The sequence below is a fragment of the Lethenteron reissneri genome, chromosome 44 (genome assembly GCF_015708825.2).
Source record: "Lethenteron reissneri isolate LAM-NWPU_2019-01 chromosome 44, ASM1570882v1, whole genome shotgun sequence".
NCBI lineage: Eukaryota > Metazoa > Chordata > Hyperoartia > Petromyzontiformes > Petromyzontidae > Lethenteron > Lethenteron reissneri.
The window spans coordinates 10,796,788-10,814,839 of NC_083822.1; the positions used below are offsets into that span (position 1 = coordinate 10,796,788).

At 48.6% G+C, this 18,052-nt stretch overlaps 3 protein-coding genes across 4 annotated transcripts; 2 read left to right on the forward strand and 1 right to left on the reverse strand.

Moving 5' to 3' along the window:
* The first annotated feature begins 209 nt into the window (after positions 1-209).
* ARL6IP1 (ADP ribosylation factor like GTPase 6 interacting protein 1) lies at positions 210-5,062 on the forward strand. The gene is made up of 6 exons (XM_061570009.1): positions 210-393; positions 1,927-2,060; positions 2,586-2,705; positions 3,171-3,288; positions 3,813-3,897; positions 4,237-5,062. The coding sequence occupies exons 1-6, from the start codon at positions 352-354 to the stop codon at positions 4,353-4,355; spliced, it is 618 nt and encodes a 205-aa protein (XP_061425993.1). The 5' UTR covers positions 210-351; the 3' UTR covers positions 4,356-5,062.
* Positions 4,999-11,069, reverse strand: LOC133353620 (uncharacterized). Of its 2 annotated transcripts, XM_061570006.1 has the most exons (6): positions 11,008-11,069; positions 10,287-10,563; positions 7,739-7,996; positions 6,924-7,091; positions 6,006-6,207; positions 4,999-5,306 (listed from the first exon to the last, which is right to left on the reverse strand). In XM_061570006.1, exons 2-6 carry the CDS (start codon positions 10,329-10,331, stop codon positions 5,194-5,196), a joined length of 786 nt encoding a protein of 261 aa, XP_061425990.1. In that variant the 5' UTR covers positions 10,332-10,563; positions 11,008-11,069; the 3' UTR covers positions 4,999-5,193. The 2 variants fall into 2 exon arrangements, with proteins under 2 accessions (XP_061425990.1, XP_061425991.1); XM_061570007.1 differs by lacking the exon at positions 11,008-11,069 and having other exon boundaries at positions 7,739-7,993; positions 10,287-10,745.
* A 912-nt stretch (positions 11,070-11,981) lies between these two features.
* Positions 11,982-17,477, forward strand: RPS15A (ribosomal protein S15a). The gene is made up of 5 exons (XM_061570011.1): positions 11,982-12,123; positions 13,665-13,812; positions 15,142-15,221; positions 15,796-15,881; positions 17,333-17,477. Exons 2-5 carry the CDS (start codon positions 13,680-13,682, stop codon positions 17,424-17,426), a joined length of 393 nt encoding a protein of 130 aa, XP_061425995.1. The 5' UTR covers positions 11,982-12,123; positions 13,665-13,679; the 3' UTR covers positions 17,427-17,477.
* The last annotated feature ends 575 nt before the right edge of the window (positions 17,478-18,052 follow it).

The window sequence follows — 18,052 nt, forward strand, 5'->3', positions numbered from 1 at the left end:
CCAATGCCGGGCCACACATTTACCTGGGAGGATAATTCCCCCCCCTGCGGTAGATGCAGCATGGACTGCTCCAATGTTTCCAGATGAGACTGTACCACTCGCAGTGCTGGCTGGGGGGGGGGCGTGCTACGTCCTTTGACTTTACCACTCACGGGAGGGGGGGGGGTGTACTGAGCCGTTGGGCTCTTGACGTCACTCCGCCGCTCTGATTGGCTGCGCGGCGGGGGCTCTGAAGGCGCAGTTGGGGTGTAGGCGCGGAGGTCGTGGCCGAGGCGTTGTTGTGCTTCTCCCTTCACATCTCCGTTTATTCGTCTGCCGCGTTGCACTTTGGCACTTTGAGACGCAACAACGATGGCAACGGCCGGCATGGAGGTCAGCAAGGAGAACCTGCTGGTGAGCGAGCGCCGCGGGGCTGCGTTTAAGGCCGAGAGGGTGGGGTAGGTGGGGGAAGCGGGCCGAAGCCACCGGTTTTCCTGAGCGCCCTGCCCAGGACGGGCGCAGTTTTCGGGCAGCGTGGGAATGCCAACCTGGGTGGGGCGGCGGTCGATTCTGGCTCTCAAATTAAAAAGACGCGGTCCAAATAATATCCTCTTATTTTGTTGGGTAAAACGCGTCTTGATGCGAGTGTCTTTGCCCGTCATACACGAGTAAAGATCGCTGTGAGAATGCGTGCAATCTTTTTTTTCTGAAGCTATTTTACAGACGTCATTGCGGGTGTTACTCCCCGTGGTTTATATATTTTAAAAAAACCAAGTCACCGCAGTTTGTGCTTGTGGCGTTTTCCCCGCCTTGGGGGGAAAACATACATTTTGTTTCCAGTTGTGGGTGTGTAGCTACCCGGGCGCGGTAGCTACAAGGTGACTTTATATTTTTTGTGTTTTTCTGGGTCGCCAACGAACGCGTACGGGACACGGGCCTTGAGCTGCAGACGGCAGCGATTTTCGGTTCCCGTTACGTCTCGCGATTTGCAGCGATTTGCAGAATCGCAACAGCTGTGGGTTATTTTTACTGCATTAATCATTCCAATCCCTATCGTATTAAATGCTCATTATGTACGCAAAAAAAAAACCAAGCGGGTATACCTCGCGGTGTTGTGGTTAATTATATTCGACCGTGGTTGACTGGAGTGTATAGTTGTTTTTAGCGTGGTGTGTGCTTTACAATAAGAATTGACCGCATTTTGTGTGGTTGATGCCAGTGTCGTGCGGTGAGGTCTGGCTGGGGAGGCACTGGTTCATGTGAGAGCCAGATTCACACGCTGGAGGGCGTGGCCTCACGGATGGGGGCGTGTCTTCACTGAGGGGGGCGTGTTAGACACGTCACCCTCAGTGAGGCAGATGTGATAGCTGCCTCCCCTGGTGCTTTTTCATTGCAGTTTCATGACGAGCGAGCCTAAATATCGTTATACACATACGTGATATAAGTTAGCTGGAGTATGGAAGGCTGAGGACATAAAATGAAGGGGTCTACAAACATTACATTGGTGGCATACTGAGATAGTAACAGGCACGCGCTTATTGCCCGCGCTTCATCCAGTTACTGAGGGGTTGCGCAATAAGAGGGGAGGCTGAGTGCGTCGCTGCCTCACCTCTCGTCTATTCCTGTATATGCAGCGGAGCTCCGCAAATGTGGCGATTTTGACTATAAAAAATGATTAGAATCGTACAAAAATTACATTTATAATCTTAATATTTATTTGATTTGATTATTCTTTGTTTTACTCTTAGTAACAGCTATTTTTATTGGAGTATGACAGGTGAGGCCTCTGCCTCCCCTACCTCCCCTGACTTCACGTCCCAGGTTGATACCGATTGACCGTGGTGTATGTGGTCGATAGTGGGTTGACCGTGGTGGTGCACGACGACGGTGTGTATTGTGTGTGGTCGACAAAGATTAACAAGCGATGTCCGTGGTTGCCCTCTGGAGGTGGTAGAGACGGCGCGGCTGGAGGAGCAGCTGCAGCGCTGGGGGGATGTGCTGGTGGCGGCAGAGCGAGCCCTGCGCTGGGAGAAGCCCGTCTACCCCGTGGCCATCGCCGGGGCCGTCTCCCTGCTTTTCCTGTACGACCTTTGAGCACCCACTCCTTGAGCCATGCTGTAGTAATCGGCATAATGTCATTCAACTGTATCCCCTCCCCTACCAACAAGTAGGGAATTGTAGAAAAATCTGTTGTTTCGTGTGCTTTATGCTTCCACGTATCTGCGTCCAGCTTTAAACCGGCATTGACCAGCGTGATTATGGTCACGTTACCGCTACGACCCACACTGCTATGTGTGGGCAGGCCTTCATCCAGCAATGTTTAGACAAAAGGGCTGTTGTACATGTCTTTGTTATTTATCTAGCCGTTTTTTATTGCATTATGTTTCTGCATTGGGCTGTTGGGCAAAATTTATTTTATTATTTGAATATAACCTACTTCTAAATGTAATGCGTATAGCTATAGTATTTGAAGTTTAAAGAGCACCAGTGTGGTCTATCGCTCCGCACCTCCGATTAGCACGGTTGGCTATGTACGAAATAAGTTCAACATACAATGCAACTGTGCTGCAGCGGTTGTTGACTAATGCTTCATGTAATATTCACAGGGTGATTTACTGGCTGGATCCATCGCTCCTCACTGGGGTCTCCACCTTTGTGATGACGCTGTGCGTTGTGGATTTCTTGCTGCCCACCCTCACCTCCAAGTTCCTCAGCCCAAACCATTGGTGAGCTCATTGTTCCCCACTTAGGTCAATTCAAGTGTTGACACAACAGTCTACACACCAATTGAATGGGTTGTGGTCATTACTGCTCCTCCATTTTGTCTGGAACTCTCTCTCCATGGTTATCCACACGACGATTTCCCTGTTTAAGTATTCAAATCTAGACTCAAGACACCTTTGTAGAAGTAGTCAAAGTTCTATGTTCTTACTACATAACACCAATACCTGTTCATCTTCTCTGCCCTGTAATGCCTTATCCCCTTCAACCAAACATCAATTATTAGCCTAGTGTGCTTGCTCCACCTCTGTGCAGTATCCTGAGATATGGCTGCATTCAGACACTTAATAAATCCACATTCCAATTGTAATTTACATTCGGTATCATTTGCATGATTTTGAGGATTTTCCACCTTTCTGTGACTGCTGATGCAGAACTGAAACTTAGTTTGTGCTTTTGCCCCTCCCCAGGACCACGGACAAGCAGCAGCACTTCAATGATGTGTGCAAGCAGCTGGCAAACCTGCGACGCAGGCTGTATGGCTGGGGACTCCGGCTGCAAGACCTGCGCGAAGAGAAACCCCTCGTGGTAAACACCACTGTTTCCTCGGCGTACAAACGTCTGGAATTGTGTACTTGCGTATGAAGCAAATGCTGAGAACAGTTCACTCATAGAGATAACAACTTACATTTGTAATGCAGTCTTAACGTAACAACGTGAAGGAGGAAAATGGGAAGGGCCAAGCGAGGGAAGGAGAGAAGACAAGGAATTAAGATGGGTGTGAAAGCACGGTTCAAGAGGACAGTTTGGAGGAGAGACTTGCATGCAGACAGAGGACCAGCCAGTTGCCTTGAGAGAGAGTTCAAGAGGTTAGGGAGGGGGGTGGGGGGCATAGTGGCTAAAAGACCATCCACCAATGGTGGAGCAGCGGATTTTGGATGCAAGGAGGGCAGAGCCCATTGAGCTGTGTGCGGGCGAATGTATGAATGATGCACGTCTGCAGAAGCCTCATTAAACACATCCATTGTGCGAGATTGCACGTGATATCTGACCATTCGTATAACATACTGAAGTAAAATGCATTGCTTTACCTCTTGTTCATTGGTGTTCAGTACCTGGCCACTGTGACCGTGGGCCTGCTTGTCTTGGCGTGGATCGGGGAGCAATTCCATAATCTTCTCCTGACCTACATGCTGGGTGAGTGGTTGTGTACAATACTTGCCTCGGGTATTTACAGTGACTTTGAAGTTGCTATAATGACAGTGCACCTGTAGATAATTAAATATATAGATACTGCTGGGTTAGCTGGTCATCCAGGATCTTCCCATCATAGCCGTGCTCAAACCAGTATTGGATAAATACCTCCCCAAGCCATCACCATCTCCCGTGATCCTCCCATGTTATGGAGTATCACATAGAACTTCATTTGGTATACATACATTAAACAAGTGACATTTCACCAAGTGATTACTGCCTGCTGACTTCACGTGTGCGATAGACAAGTCTCATGCTCTCCCTTTCTGTTTTGTGCTGTAGTCATGTCCTTGCTGCTGCTGCCTGGCCTTAACCGCCACGGCGTGCTCAGCAAGTACGTGGGCATGGCACGTGACAGGATAAACACACTGCTGAAACGCAAGGATGCCAAGCGTGAGTAAAGAACACCGGCCAAGGACTCCTGCCCAGCCTCCCCCACCCAGCTTCTGCAGCTTATTTTCATGTTAAGCCATTATCAACATTCAGCACCAGTCATCGCCACGCGTAACATTCGGCAAGAATCGGGACATCCCAGTGTCTGATAAGAAAGCCTTGTGACCCATAGCTTAGACCTTGCTAGAAAGTTTTTTTAATGGTGTGTGTGCAGTTTAATTTGTGTTTACCAAAGATGTATGGTGGATGCTAATTGTGAGTAGTAAAACGTAGCACGTGTAACTCTTCAGGTAGGTTTTGGCTGTTTTGTATTTTCTGGAGCTGGATTTGCCCCGAGGAATTGTTTATCATCCAACATTTCAAGCCAGTTGTCACACAACAGATGGAATAAAGTCAGACAAAAAGCCATCCAATCTGAAATGCATTGAATTTGTATTAATTACAGTCATGTCATACTACTCAGTGCTAATATACTGTATGTGGTGATGTAATTTAATTTGCTTTCGCGAGTGTCCACATTGCCGCACCACTTTTGCAGTGCTGCTCACGCGATACGAAATTCTTGAGCTTTTTTTTTTTATCGCACAACAGTTTTACTATTAATATTGCAGAAATCAAGTGAGCTTGTTAAATCATTTATCAAAAAGCATGGTTGTTAAAGGTTTTTTTTTTATTAAGCATTTATCGCATCACATTAAACGTTTCGTGAATGTTACATTGTCTACGTCCTCCTGTCTCAAAATGTGGTATTGGCAAAGCAGCTCTTGGATTTTTCAATAAAGGTATAAAGTGCAAGTGCCATTGGCATGGCTGAGCGTTCCTCAGCTGTCCTGCTGGCCTAGACCATTAGGACTGGTCGCCAGACGGCTCCTGCCTCGTGTGCAGCCTCTGCTGTTGCAGGATGATGTTGCCCGACACCCTCTGCGTCTGCCGGGTGGGTTTCCCAGAAACCACCTCTCCTGCAGGGCAAGAGATGATGTCACGTGTGTGCTTGCACAACAGAGGGAGCTGCTTAAATAGTCAAATTGGTTTTGTTACTTTTGATTGATATTTATTCCTCTGCTTATGACTGACTGTCTCTGTAATATAAACGAGATGCAGTCACAGGGGCTATATGAATCAATATTTTTTTTTATTGTATTTCATAAACATGAGATATATCTCTTGGGCTGTCCTGGGTTAAACATATACAGTTAAAACAGCATGAGTAACACCAATTTGAACAATGAAAAGTAATTAAAACAAATAACTTGGGTGAAGCAGCACAGTTTTAATGTTTTCCAACGAAGGTTGAAAGGTAATGCATACATTTTATACATCTCTATATAACATGGGCTCACGATATCCTTTATAAAGATCATATATAAATACACTTTGAACATAATGTGAAGTTTATTTGAGGGATAGAACACCGGCCCATTTATAAGGGGATTGCCCAATAAAAAGGCAACGATGTCAAATTTTGTACTTCATGTGACATCTCATGCAGCTCGGAACGTAAAGTTCTTGCTATTCGTAGGACAAAAGCATGTCCACGTGTGATTTTTCTTGATAAATACCTGCTGACGCACAACTTTCAAAGTGGAAGACACGTACAGGAAAGACTTAAGCGTGAGCCTTGACATGCTGGCAATGGTTGCGCGCAGTGTCAGCCTTACCCGTGAGGATGTTGTGCTGGTGCCGTGGGAGAGGAAGGCCTGCGCTTGTCGTGCGAACCGGCGTATCGCCGTGGCTGTGCATCACCGTGTAGGTGGTGCGGTACGGAGGTGCCCACCGCTGTGGGGTGGTCACCGTCCACATGTCCACGCCGGTCGTGTTGTGCTGCCAGTTTTTGATGCCAGCTCGCCGAAGCACGTGGTACTAGGGTAGCACATTTTGATGTTGGAAAGAAAGTTGACAAACGTGAGGTTTTAGAGTTGTTTTCAGTGTCATGTCATGAGACAAACTATCCATTCACATCACTCGAAGCAGTGCAACCTTCCGTATGAGAGAATGTTCCAAAGAACTGCTGTCATCCCTGATATCCATTAAAATGACGTGGTATCCCCACAGCAGAGGAGCACTTTCTCATCTGCCTGATGCAGAATGTTCATGAAATTACACTCAAACTGATGCATTGATTCTCCTAGCTGAAATTGAGACATTAACTGCACAACAAATTTTTACCTGATGGATATTTTTTTTTGCTTGAGAACCTTATTTAATCACAGATGGCTGAAACATAGATTCAAACTCAGGATCTCAACGGTGCCAGCTTAGCACTCTGACCTCTGAGATAATGGGTTGTAGAATCCTACGTGCTTATGTAGAGGGGTTAGCGACGACTCACTCAGAGATGGAGGTAAGGTTAAGGGCTTTCGCCGTAAGTTTATTAAGGGCTACACAACACACGGTGGGGGGGGGGGGGGGGGGGGGTGAACCACTTCCCAGGGGTTAGAGGTCCCGGGCTAGTTCCCACTCGGTCCCGACACAGCCGGTTGCCCTGTGCCGTCTCCTCTGTGCTGTCTCCTCTGCGCCAGCCGTGGGATCCACTCTCTTCTACTCCTCTACATCTATGCCAATGCTTTACCGCACACCAAGGTGAGCTGCTTGGGTCTGAACTCATCCCAGTTGTGGGTGCGTGGAGGTTGATCGGGTAGCCCGGCCGACAGCTGAACGCTGGAGTGGTGGTGCAGAGATGGAAACATTCCCGGTCGTGGCTGGGCCGGCAAAGGACGCTCATCCCAGCTTCTGCCGGAGTAGAACTGCATACCAGACACAAGTTGACATGACAACTCGTGCAAGGAAGCTATGCGCATAACCACGTGAATGTAAACATTGCTGGTGCTGGCAATGGTGGTTCGTTTCCAAGTAAGGGATAAAGTCGCACTGCACGAGAGCTTGAGTTCCAGGTGTGTAACCACGTGCCACCACGCACCCACAGGCTGGCACATGAGGATTTTGATGTTGGGAGACCAATGCAGAAACATGCGTTAAGATGGGATTATTTGGCTCCTATACATTTACACATGATAAACTGCTTCGTTGAGCTATCATTTGTTGAAAGGTCGCTTCTGAAAAATAAGCTAGTAGCTCACTGGGCTTTATTTGGTATAAAAAAAGAATTTAGTTGTGTTTATTATATATTAAAAGTGATTTGCTTATCTTTCCCATACTATGCACGCCTATCGTGCTTTTGTATTGTTGTAAAGTTCGCACCTGCCTTTATTGGACATCTGTGAAAAAGAGCTTCAGAGCTCATCGGATTCCTCCAGTTTCAATAAACATTCTGATTCTGGTCTCGTGACTTTCGGCCGCGACCTTGCACTCCTGGGTCCTGGCCGTGAATGCATGACTGCCCACACTTGTGCCCGCATGTGCCCACAACCACGAGACAAAACAGGGCACCCACATGGCGATGACTGGTGCGGAACTCCTGTCCCAGCGACGAGCCCCCAAGCGAGAGGGTGGAGGCGTGCATGGGCCGCGCTCTCCGTCGCTTCCCCTTGCCGTCCGCGAGCCCCGGAGGTCCGCGCGACCGGTTCGACTCCGCATCCTCCAGCAGCAGGAGCCAGGAGCCCGAGTCCGTGAGCGCCGCGCGGGTGCTGCTGCCGAGCCCGGCGGCGCAACGCGGCCTCACAGCCCCACCGCGGCTTCCCTGCTGCTGCTGCTGCAGCGGCACCGACAGCAGCAGCAGAGCGGGATTGAGGATGAGGCTGGGGTCACTGCTCACTGCGACTATGGATGTTGAACTTCTTTGGCACCGTATGTAGCCAACCGCGCTAAACACAAAGAGCAGTTCTCAAGAAATTCGTTTTCAATCCTGATGATTTAAATAGAGCCATAGCTCCAGTGGCTGCATAATATCGGAAGGAAGAGCGTTCCAGACGGCCGCAGAAGCGCATCTGAAAGCAGCCAGGACAGCGCCGCGCGGGTTTCGTCGCGTGTCACATCTCGTCCAGGAGATGTGGCACGTGACTGCAGTAGTACCTCGGTTAACGTTTTTAATCAGTTCCACGACAACTACCGTCGACAGAAACAACTGTTCATCGAATTACACGGAAGGAAAAAAAACTTTTATTATGGAAAATACGAAATAGTTTGAACAAACTCAACTGTTATAGTAGTGTTCGCCTTTTGGCGTTCTCTGGTCTGACACTGGTGATACTCTGCCCAAAAGAAGACTGTTTCTGGTGTTGACTAATGAGTCTCAAAGCCAATCATTATTACCCGAACATGTTTTTGTTTGCATGTTCACCCCAAGTACGTGTGGTTAATGCGGACATGATTCCTTACAAAAAAAGGTTTCTATGTTGTGTTTGAACATCTTAGCACCTGTTTTATCGCCAGAAAGGGTAAAACCTATTCTTAGGAATTACGTGAGTCTGCACGAGAGCTGTTTCCACTGCCAAATCCGAAGAAAAAAACCCACGATGTAAATAAACAAAGCCAGTCGTGGTCTGAAACGGCGAATGGGCGTCGTGAATTGGCCGAGGGCATTGCTCAGCCTCTGCTGAACGAGTACTCGGCTTGGCCGAAATTAGTGCCCGCGTGCATAAGGGGCCGTCCAAAAATGACTCTAGGGGGGGGGGGGGGGGGAGTCAGACATTTGTGACTATGTGTGACGAGGGGGGGGGGTCAGACATTTGTGACTATGTGTGACGAGGGGGGGGGGGGTGAGAAATGTGACGTCACATGAAAATGCGCAACTTTAAATAAATATAGACAACACGTTCTACTTAATTAAATATACTTTTTAATACATGTTTTCTTCTACAACATCAGAGTGCAGCGCCACATTAAATACGCACTACAATGACAATAGTTTAAAGCGATTTGAAGCATGTTTAAAAAAAATTTGGGGGGGGGGGCAGAGCATTGTGACGTCATATTTGAGGGGGGGGGGGGGGTTAAAAAATCGTCCAAAATCACGTGACGTCATTTATGGACGGCCCCTAACATAAACATGGTGCCGTCACATCAACATTTCAACATTCATCGAACCCCATGGGGGTTCCTACGGTAGGCGGAACGTTAACCGAAAAAAACTGTTAGCCGTTGTCACTGTTAACCCAGGGACTGTGGTAGACAGTCATAGCGAGAGGCACGTCTATGATGTGGTGTGTCGGGTCAGGGAATCATTTACCGGGACACTTAGGGGCCGTCCATAAATGACGTCACGCGCTTTTTGACGATTTTTGACCCCCCCCCCTCGTCACACGGCGTCACAAAAAGTCAGACCCCCCCCCCTCAAATATGACGTCATGAAGATCTGCCGCCCCCCCAAAACAATATTTCCATTTTGAAAATAAAACATGCTTCAAATCGCTTTAAACTATTGTCATTGTAGTGCGTATTTAATGTGGCGCTGCACTCCGATGTTGTAGGAGAAAAAATTATTAAAAAGTCTATTTAATTAAGTAGAACGTGTTGCCTATATTTATTTAAAGTTGCGCATTTTGATGTGACGTCACATTTCTCAAACCCCCCCTCCCCCTCGTCACACATCGTCACAAATGTCTGACCCCCCCCCCCTTAGGTGCGTGACGTCATTTATGGACGGCCCCTTTACACTTTCCCGATTGGGCCTCGTCACCCTCTCTCCAGCTCTTCCCTCTTTCCGCACCCCGCGCCTTTCCTTTTTAGGCTCCGCCCTTTATAAATTAGGCTCCGCCCAGTTCTGCTTAGACCCCGCCCCTTATAAATTAGGCCCCGCCCAGTTCTGCTTAGACTCCGCCCCTTATAAATTAGGCTCCGCCCAGTTCTGCTTAGACTCCGCCCCTTATAAATTAGGCTCCGCCCAGTTCTGCTTAGACTCCGCCCCTTATAAATTAGGCCCCGCCCAGTTCTGCTTAGACTCCGCCCCTTATAAATTAGGCTCCGCCCAGTTCTGCTTAGACTACTCCCCTTACCCCCCACGGACACACGTGGGTGGGGGCCCTGCCCTGGGGGAGCCTTACCTTGAATGCCCTTCCGTCGACCCTTCCCAGCTCCCCCGTGTCCATGTCTCCTCCCTCTGGTCCCTGGCTCTCCTTCTTCTCCTCTCCTCCCCCTCACTTCCTCTCCCTGGTGTCCCTACACTCCCTGGGACCTTGTGATCTGTCCCTGGTCTTGCGTCCGACCATAAACACCAGAAACCCCACTTGCTCCTTGATCCGAGACCCTGGTCCCCGTCTCTCTCCCTCTTTCTCTCTCTCTGATCGCTTCTCTGTCCTCTCTCCCGTGTCCCACCTCTCTCTTTTTTTCACGATCAGAGGAAACAAGAAGATGCTCGGTGTAGTCGGCACTTTGCTTCGTTCATCATTTAGTTTTTTTTTCAATGCTTTGTTTTATGTGCCCACCCCCCCCCCCCCTGTTTAAATGAAATATTTAACGAAATATTCCACGCTCTGCTCTCCTTCTTGCCCCCCCCTCTACCCCCTCGCTCTACCCCCTCTCGCTACCCCCTCTCTCCCTACTCTATGTCTATGTTCCCCCTGTTTTCTGTGTCAATTTGTTTTACTACGACAAGTGCTGCATCTGCACCCAGCCCTCCTCGCAGTCCCTCCGGCCTCCGACGGGAGCCCCTCTCCCCACTTCGCTCTCACCTCCTCTCTCTCTATGTCGTCCCCCTTCCCTGTCTACCGTTTCCCTTGCTCTCCCCTCGCCCTGTCCTCCCTCCCTCCCCGCCTCTTCACTCACCTCTTCCCCTCTGTCCTAGATCCCCTATGCCCCACTGTCTCTCTCTCCCGTACCCTCTCGCTGCTCCACTCCCCTCTCTCCTCTGCCGATCTCCCCCTTCTCTGCTCCGTCTGTTGTCGCTGTTGCCAGGGAAACCGGACGTGCACCCCGCCCCTCCCCTACACCCCCACCCCTCCCCTACACCCCCCACCCACCCCCCACAATCTATAAATTAATCGATCAATGAACACTTCGTGGGAGGGAGGGTGAGCACCTAACTCACAGCCCTTGTCAATCTACTGCTGGATGATGGGCAGTAAGTGGCGGATTGTGAAATATTAACTGGAAATTTCGATTTAAAGCTTCTTTCGTGACTGCAGGGATTAATCTTCTTGGTTCTGTCGGTAAAGTCACGTAGAATGGAAAAAATAAAATAATAAAAATAAAACATAATAAAATAATTCTCACGACGTTTCGGCCACAACACAAGCAGCCGTCCTCAGGTGTCTTCTCGACAGACCTGTTCTCCACCTGAGGACGGCTGCTTGCGTTGTGGCCGAAACGTCGTGAGAATTATTTTATTATTTAGAATTTGTATTATTTTATTATTTCCATTCTACGTGACTTTACCGAAAGAACCAAGAAGATTAACTGGGAACTTCCCACGCCGTGTTTGATAGGGAGGGGGGGGTCATTTGACCATACTTCCCCGCGCGGGTCAATGCAAGTCGGCGAAGTGGGGTTGGCGGGGCGCAGCACCAAGTCCGGGTGTCGCTCGCCACTGATGTTAGCCGTGCTCCGGGAATCAAACTAACAGCCGGATTCAGTGCGCTCACCACAGCGCCACCGCTCCCTCTGAATAGGCAATTTACGATGAATCGATTAATACGATGCTCCCGTTCACGATTTCGAATCGTGCAGCATCCACGCTCACCCCCAGCTCAGCCCGCAAAAAACTTATAATCGATTACGCAATCGAATAAATTACAGGAATCGCTAGAAATCGATACGATCCGAATCGATAGCGGGTGTGCTCGGGACGTCACGGGGTCGGTGACCGCCCCCCCCCCCTTTCCCGTCCCTCCCGTGATGCTTCGCGCGCCCCTCGGCCTCTCTTTCCGCCATCGCTGAGGCGCGGTGAGTACAGCGGTCGTCATCCGCTTTGCATCGCGGCCATCCCGGCGTCGACGTCGCCTCCTGGGCGCCCTCTCGCTCCCCAACACCTCGGCGCGGCGTCCGCGCGGCGAATGGGCGGCTCGATGAGAGCGCGGAGAGCGAACGACGAGCCGAGAGCGGCGGGCGGTGGGGGGAGGGTGGCGGCCGAGTTCGCCGGCGCGGGGCCGCTTGAGATGGCGGCGATGAGCGCGCGGGGTGGTGGTGGTGGTCGCGGCTCCAACACTGTCTCCTTCCCTGCCGCACTAATCGCACCTCCTCGCTCGTTGCTCCCCGTCCGTTCTCGTCTCTGTCGCCACCCGCCTCCTCCGCCACTCGGGGCTTGATTTTACTCACTCGAGTTATCCCTCCCGGCTCGCCTCGGTCGGCTGGAGTTAGGCCGCACGTGAGCCGTCGGCCACAGCGATGGGTAGGAGGAGGAGGGGGGCATTGATCGTGCCGTGCTACTGGATGTGTGGTCATGCCGGGAGGGGACGAGGCTAGTCACTGGGGGGTCGACCACCCGGAAAGCGACCACAGCTACAATGAAGAAGGCCTTGGCGCGCCGCACGTGTTCGCTTCCCTATCGCCCTGCTGCTGGTGGTCGCCACTTGTAGTCTCGTGTCGCTTACGAATTTTCTCCGCTTTCAGACATTTAGTTTGCGTGCTAGTGCCCCGCTTTTCGTGCGAGTTGAGCCGCTACGATCTGCGTGTCTTTGAAGTGAAACTCGTGCGCCCCCCCTTCACCCCCACACCGTTCGGCTCTTACGTATTGGCAGCAATATGTCCATGGGCTTAATTGTAATGTCCGAGGTCTAGCCACGAGAGGGGCTTAGGGAGAACCTTTATGTGAGTTTGCTGTTCGTCTTCTGTTGACGGAGCGCAGACTACCGTTGCTTACGACATTGTCTATAGTTTGGGTTGTATGGACGCAGTCGCATTGCACTGGCCTGTCCTGTAATTGATCTCTTGAATCGATGTACCTCAGTTTCTGGGCCTCGACTTTGAGTCTCTGTGAGTATCTCTGTATGGGTTCGCTAAATAGGTCCACTCGGCCTCAAATGAGTACCTGGTGCGGTGTGTAAACACCGCCACTAGGTGACAAAGGCGGCCGGGCGTGGTGCTGGCCACCCACCCCCTCGTGTGCTCTACTGGCCCTCATAGGTGCTCGCTAAGGGATTCTCCCTTACAGTCTTAGGGCGATGCGGGGGTAGGGGGGGCTGTTAACTGTGGGCCATGGTTGGGATTGGATGGCCACAATCGCACGACTGTAGCTCGACTTTAATTCCTGTTGATGAAGATGTGGTTCAGCATCCACCTCTTGATGTCCTAATGCGGTTAATTGTGACACGAGTGTTTGAGAGGAATGTCAAAGCCAGGAGATGCGATATTTGTCTCGAATTCGTTTTTGTTAAAACCTGGAGATCCAAACATCGCACCTCCAATAAAAATGCATGGTACTGCGGGTCACGGGGGGTGCCTTGTTTTTGAACACGTGTCTCCCTCCGTCCCTGGTGTGCGTGCAGCCCCCTGCAGGCAATATGGTGCGCATGAACGTTCTGGCCGATGCGCTCAAGAGCATCAACAATGCCGAGAAGCGTGGCAAGCGGCAGGTGCTCATCCGGCCCTGCTCCAAAGTCATCGTCAAGTTCCTCACCGTCATGATGAAGCACGGTGAGAGCCCCCCCCCCCCCATGTCTACATTGGTAATCAATACACTGATAAATGAGGGAGCGGTTTGGGACAGGGGTGCCAGATATCGCAAACACGCAATGATGAGACATAATCTGCGTTCTTCGCTGATTTCTGATGACCTCATATGCTTCTGAGCGTGGTCACCTATAGTTTGTGCGGATGTATATTTTTTTTAGTTGTATAGCGTCGCGTGTGATAGCTTTTGTAAGTTTGTGGCGAATGGTTGCAAATGTAGGTACATTTTGCTCAACGTGAAATTTATTTGGTTTCCTCTGCCACGTTGATGACTGGAATTATTGGCTGTAAATAATTTTACAGCTAATAATTTAAAAGTAATTATCTTGCAGTGTCAATGATATGTACATTACAGCTCTGTGTCAGGCCACTGCTGGATGAGGCCCTTCCCCCATGCAGTTGCAGGTCGTGGAGGTTATTTGATCATACTTCACGCTAGTCAGGTATGGGTTCAAGGCAGGGGGCTGCATAACATGTGGGATCAGAGTTGTACTGCACAATTACTGATTTCCTGCCCTGACCATTGCTGGCCTCCACACAGCTCCACAGCCTGTAACGAGGCATTCATCGTGGTAACCCACAAGCACTAGGCAGGCTGAAGCCTGCTTTGCTTCTGAGATTGGGCATACTCCAGTTGAATTGTCATAGGCCATGATACACGAGGGTATTTTTTGGCACAATCGCATTTACTGTGGCAACTTGTGTCGACGTGTATAGCCAATGACGAGGTTTCCTTCGAACAGTGGTCAACAAGAGCACACTAGCTTGTGACCTGACTTTGATCTGATTGGAAGTTGTCCACCCAGTGGTCAAATTGGTCCAGATGTATTTATATTTTTTTACAACAGACGACAATGTGGCCACTATTGCAAGTGAAATTTGCCAGTAGTAATCTCCCAAGTGTATCGCTGCCTTAAACACCATGGGAACTAGTGTAAACTCAAGGGGGGGTCTGTGGATTTGCCATTTACCATCGAATGTGGAATTCTATCTAAGCAGGCCTGCATAACAAGTCGCTGTACATTAAGTCAATTTGTTGAGACAATCGTAAGCAGACGAAAACCTGTGCTTTTGAGACTACACCTAAATGGGCAGGGAGTTGACAGCACAGATAACTGGAGAAGGGAGTTCTATCTCACGGAAGCAACACTGTAGTGTACTTAGTGATTCATAAAACAATGTTCTCTTATTTCTGCAATGGCTTTTGCACGAAACATCTCGTTAATATTTTAATGTGTTAATTGATAAAGAGGCTCCAGAGACTTGTGCTTATTGATGTCTCTGCTCAACCAGGTTACATCGGAGAATTTGAGATCATCGACGATCACAGAGCAGGGAAGATTGTCGTCAACCTCACCGGCAGGCTCAACAAGGTGAGAGGTGGACCTTGGTTGCATTACAACTACAGCCACGTTTTAATAAAGTAACAATTTACAGCTCCGTCAATGCAACTGGATAAAAGCCTGCTGTCACCCACGGGGTGGGGTTTGGATTTTACTTCATGCTCGCTGGGTCAGTGTGTTGGTGAAGTCGGCCCAGGACCGGTTCGGATATCACACCCCACTGGTGTTAGCCATTGCTGGGAATCTAAGCCATGTCACCAGCTTCATAGTGCAGTGTGCTTACAACTATGCCACAACTCCACATTTTAGAATATGCAATGGGTTTTTACTCTTAAATTACTTGGAGTGGGAATATTTTCTCATGAGACACACAACGTCAAAATCGGTCTAGAGTTTATTTGCTGATATAAATGCTGATGAATGTTGGTTTGGAAAGGCAGAAGGCCAATGGGGTAAAATGTATCGTTTTTTAAATCTACCTGGAGACACTGAATGGCATTTTTACCCATAATTCTCCCAAGATAATGCTGTACAAGTTGTTGTGCAGCCACACAGTAGTAGTACGGGTGTAACCAATGGCGACGGTGTCTTTCCTTTAATGCAGTGTGGAGTCATCAGCCCCAGGTTCGATGTCCAGATCAAGGACCTGGAGAAGTGGCAAAACAACCTCCTGCCCTCCAGACAGTTTGGGTGAGTTGGGACTGCTTTTGGCACGGTTGTCTAAGTGCGATGCGAAATAAGTTCTACATACATTGCTTGACTTGCTTTGGTATCTTAAGCATGTGTCCTGCTGGCCCATTGTCCCTTGAGCATGTAGGATTTCTGGCCACATTGTGAGGGTATCTTCTTGGTTCTTTTGGTAAAGTCACGTAGAAGGGAAATAATAAAAATTAAACATAATAAAATACAATTCTCACGACGTTTCGGCCACAACGCAAGGAGCCGTCCTTGTGTTGTGGCCGAAACGTCGTGAGAATTGTATTTTATTATGTTTTATTTTCATTATTTTATTATTTCCCTTCTACGTGACTTTACCGAAAGAACCAAGAAGATGAATCCCTGCAGTCACGAAAGCTTTAAATCAAATAATTGTGAGGGTAATTTGCTTTGTTGTCGAAGAATTATAGTTTTAGACTGACTAACCTAGTTACTAGTTTAATTGCGTGGTTTTAAAGTTTTTATGGAGGCTACTATTTATGTACAGGGTCCCTTGGTTTTAAGATTGGTGTATTAAACAAAGTTTGAGCAATCTTTATCCTGCGATATCATCCTACAAGTCAAACATCGATGTACAGCATTGATTAAATCTTGTTAGACCAATGTGATGGTGATGCAGCTGCAATATTTGTGTGGGGTGTTACAACAGCACGTTTAGTTTCAGGAGCAATTTGAAGAGACACGCAATGATGAGACATAATCTGCGTTCTTCGCTGATTTCTGATGACCTCATGTTTTTCTGAGCGTGGTCACCTTCAGTTTCTGTGCAGATATTATTTTGCTCGTTGTACATCTGTTTGTGGTGAATGGTGGTTGCACATTTAGGTACATTGTGCTCAACGTGAACTTAATTATTCTCCTGTTCTATATTTATTTTTGTGCCATTTCAAACTTATTTTGGGGATTATTGAATTAACTACAGTATTTCACTGTTGCACAATCTAAAAAGCTATTCTACTGGCAGTGTTCATTATGTGCACATCGCAGCCCCTTCATTAAGTCACACTGCTGGATTGGGGCCTGCCCATGCTCTGTGGGTCTTGTGGCTTATTTGACCATACGTCACCATGCTGGTAGTTCCAGTTGGTGAAAGCAGACATTGGAGCAGAGAAATACAGGAGAACATCAACGTTTAACTTTGTATGTATGTTGAACTTTCACATATGCAGCCAAACCAGACCAATTGATTTGTATGCTGCCCACTACATTTAACAATGTTTTGTGCATGGTGGCCACCCATCCAAGCATGATCCAGGCTCAACCTGCTTAGCTTCCAATATAAAATCTCAGGTGTATTCTGGGTTATTTGGTTATAGGCAGAATTGTTCATGGTCATCGTTTGTCTTGACCTGGTTTTTGCTCTTCAGGGTCCGTGTTACCCTCTGCTTGTTCCCTGACTGACCACTTCTCTCTCTCTCCGACAGCTACATTGTGCTGACCACGTCTGCTGGCATCATGGACCATGAGGAGGCGAGGCGCAAACACACAGGAGGCAAAATCCTGGGCTTCTTCTTCTGAGCCGTCCGTGCACTGTGTGGAACAGAATAAACGTCACCATTTACAACTCTCCTCTCTCGTGCGTGCGTTTTAACTTATACTGGCTGCTGTTGTGATGCTCGAGCATGAACCATCGGGTCAATTCTGGTCATCATAGAAGTGGCTTTTGGCTTGCCACCGAACAATTACAGTCACTGCATCGCCGCATGTTTTCAGATGCGCTTGTGCAGCCGTCTGGAATGCTCTCTCGATATTAGGAAGCCACTGGAGCTTTGCTAAATTCATCCAAACTTATTTCTTTAAAGCTGCTTTTTGTGTTTAGTTTGTTGTCCTTCCCCCGCACCGCCGATTAACACGGTTGGCTACGGACAGTATGAAAGAAGTTCAAATATAACTTTAATCAAAGTACTATTTAAATGTATTTCGAGATGTTAACTACCTCACCTGGTATGCGGAAGACTTCTATCCTAGCCCTAAAGTTTATATTTGGAGTTCTCCCTGTGGTTGCATTGATTTTTCTCCAGGTCTTCCAGTTTTTCCCTCTCCATTTAGAATGAACATGTGTTTAGAGTAGTAATAGGTTTTCTAACCCTTTTATCTGGCAACAAAACTGACACCACAATACTGATAATGTATGCATTTCAAGG

What these genes read in the sequence shown, in the direction of transcription:
- ARL6IP1 (XM_061570009.1), top strand. Translation starts at nt 352, where the DNA reads ATGGCAACGGCCGGCATGGAGGTCAGCAAGGAGAACCTGCTG. An exon ending in GCCGTCTCCCTGCTTTTCCT is followed by an intron (nt 2,061 to 2,585) that starts GTACGACCTTTG and finishes TAATATTCACAG; the next exon opens with GGTGATTTACTGGCTGGATC. An exon ending in GCGAAGAGAAACCCCTCGTG is followed by an intron (nt 3,289 to 3,812) that starts GTAAACACCACT and finishes ATTGGTGTTCAG; the next exon opens with TACCTGGCCACTGTGACCGT.
- LOC133353620 (XM_061570006.1), bottom strand. Translation starts at nt 10,331, where the DNA reads ATGGACACGGGGGAGCTGGGAAGGGTCGACGGAAGGGCATTCAAG. An exon ending in TCCGCACCAGTCATCGCCAT is followed by an intron (nt 7,092 to 7,738) that starts GTGGGTGCCCTG and finishes TCTGGTATGCAG; the next exon opens with TTCTACTCCGGCAGAAGCTG. An exon ending in GACCCAAGCAGCTCACCTTG is followed by an intron (nt 6,208 to 6,923) that starts GTGTGCGGTAAA and finishes GTGCTACCCTAG; the next exon opens with TACCACGTGCTTCGGCGAGC.
- RPS15A (XM_061570011.1), top strand. Translation starts at nt 13,680, where the DNA reads ATGGTGCGCATGAACGTTCTGGCCGATGCGCTCAAGAGCATCAACAAT. An exon ending in CACCGTCATGATGAAGCACG is followed by an intron (nt 13,813 to 15,141) that starts GTGAGAGCCCCC and finishes CTGCTCAACCAG; the next exon opens with GTTACATCGGAGAATTTGAG. An exon ending in CTGCCCTCCAGACAGTTTGG is followed by an intron (nt 15,882 to 17,332) that starts GTGAGTTGGGAC and finishes TCTCTCCGACAG; the next exon opens with CTACATTGTGCTGACCACGT.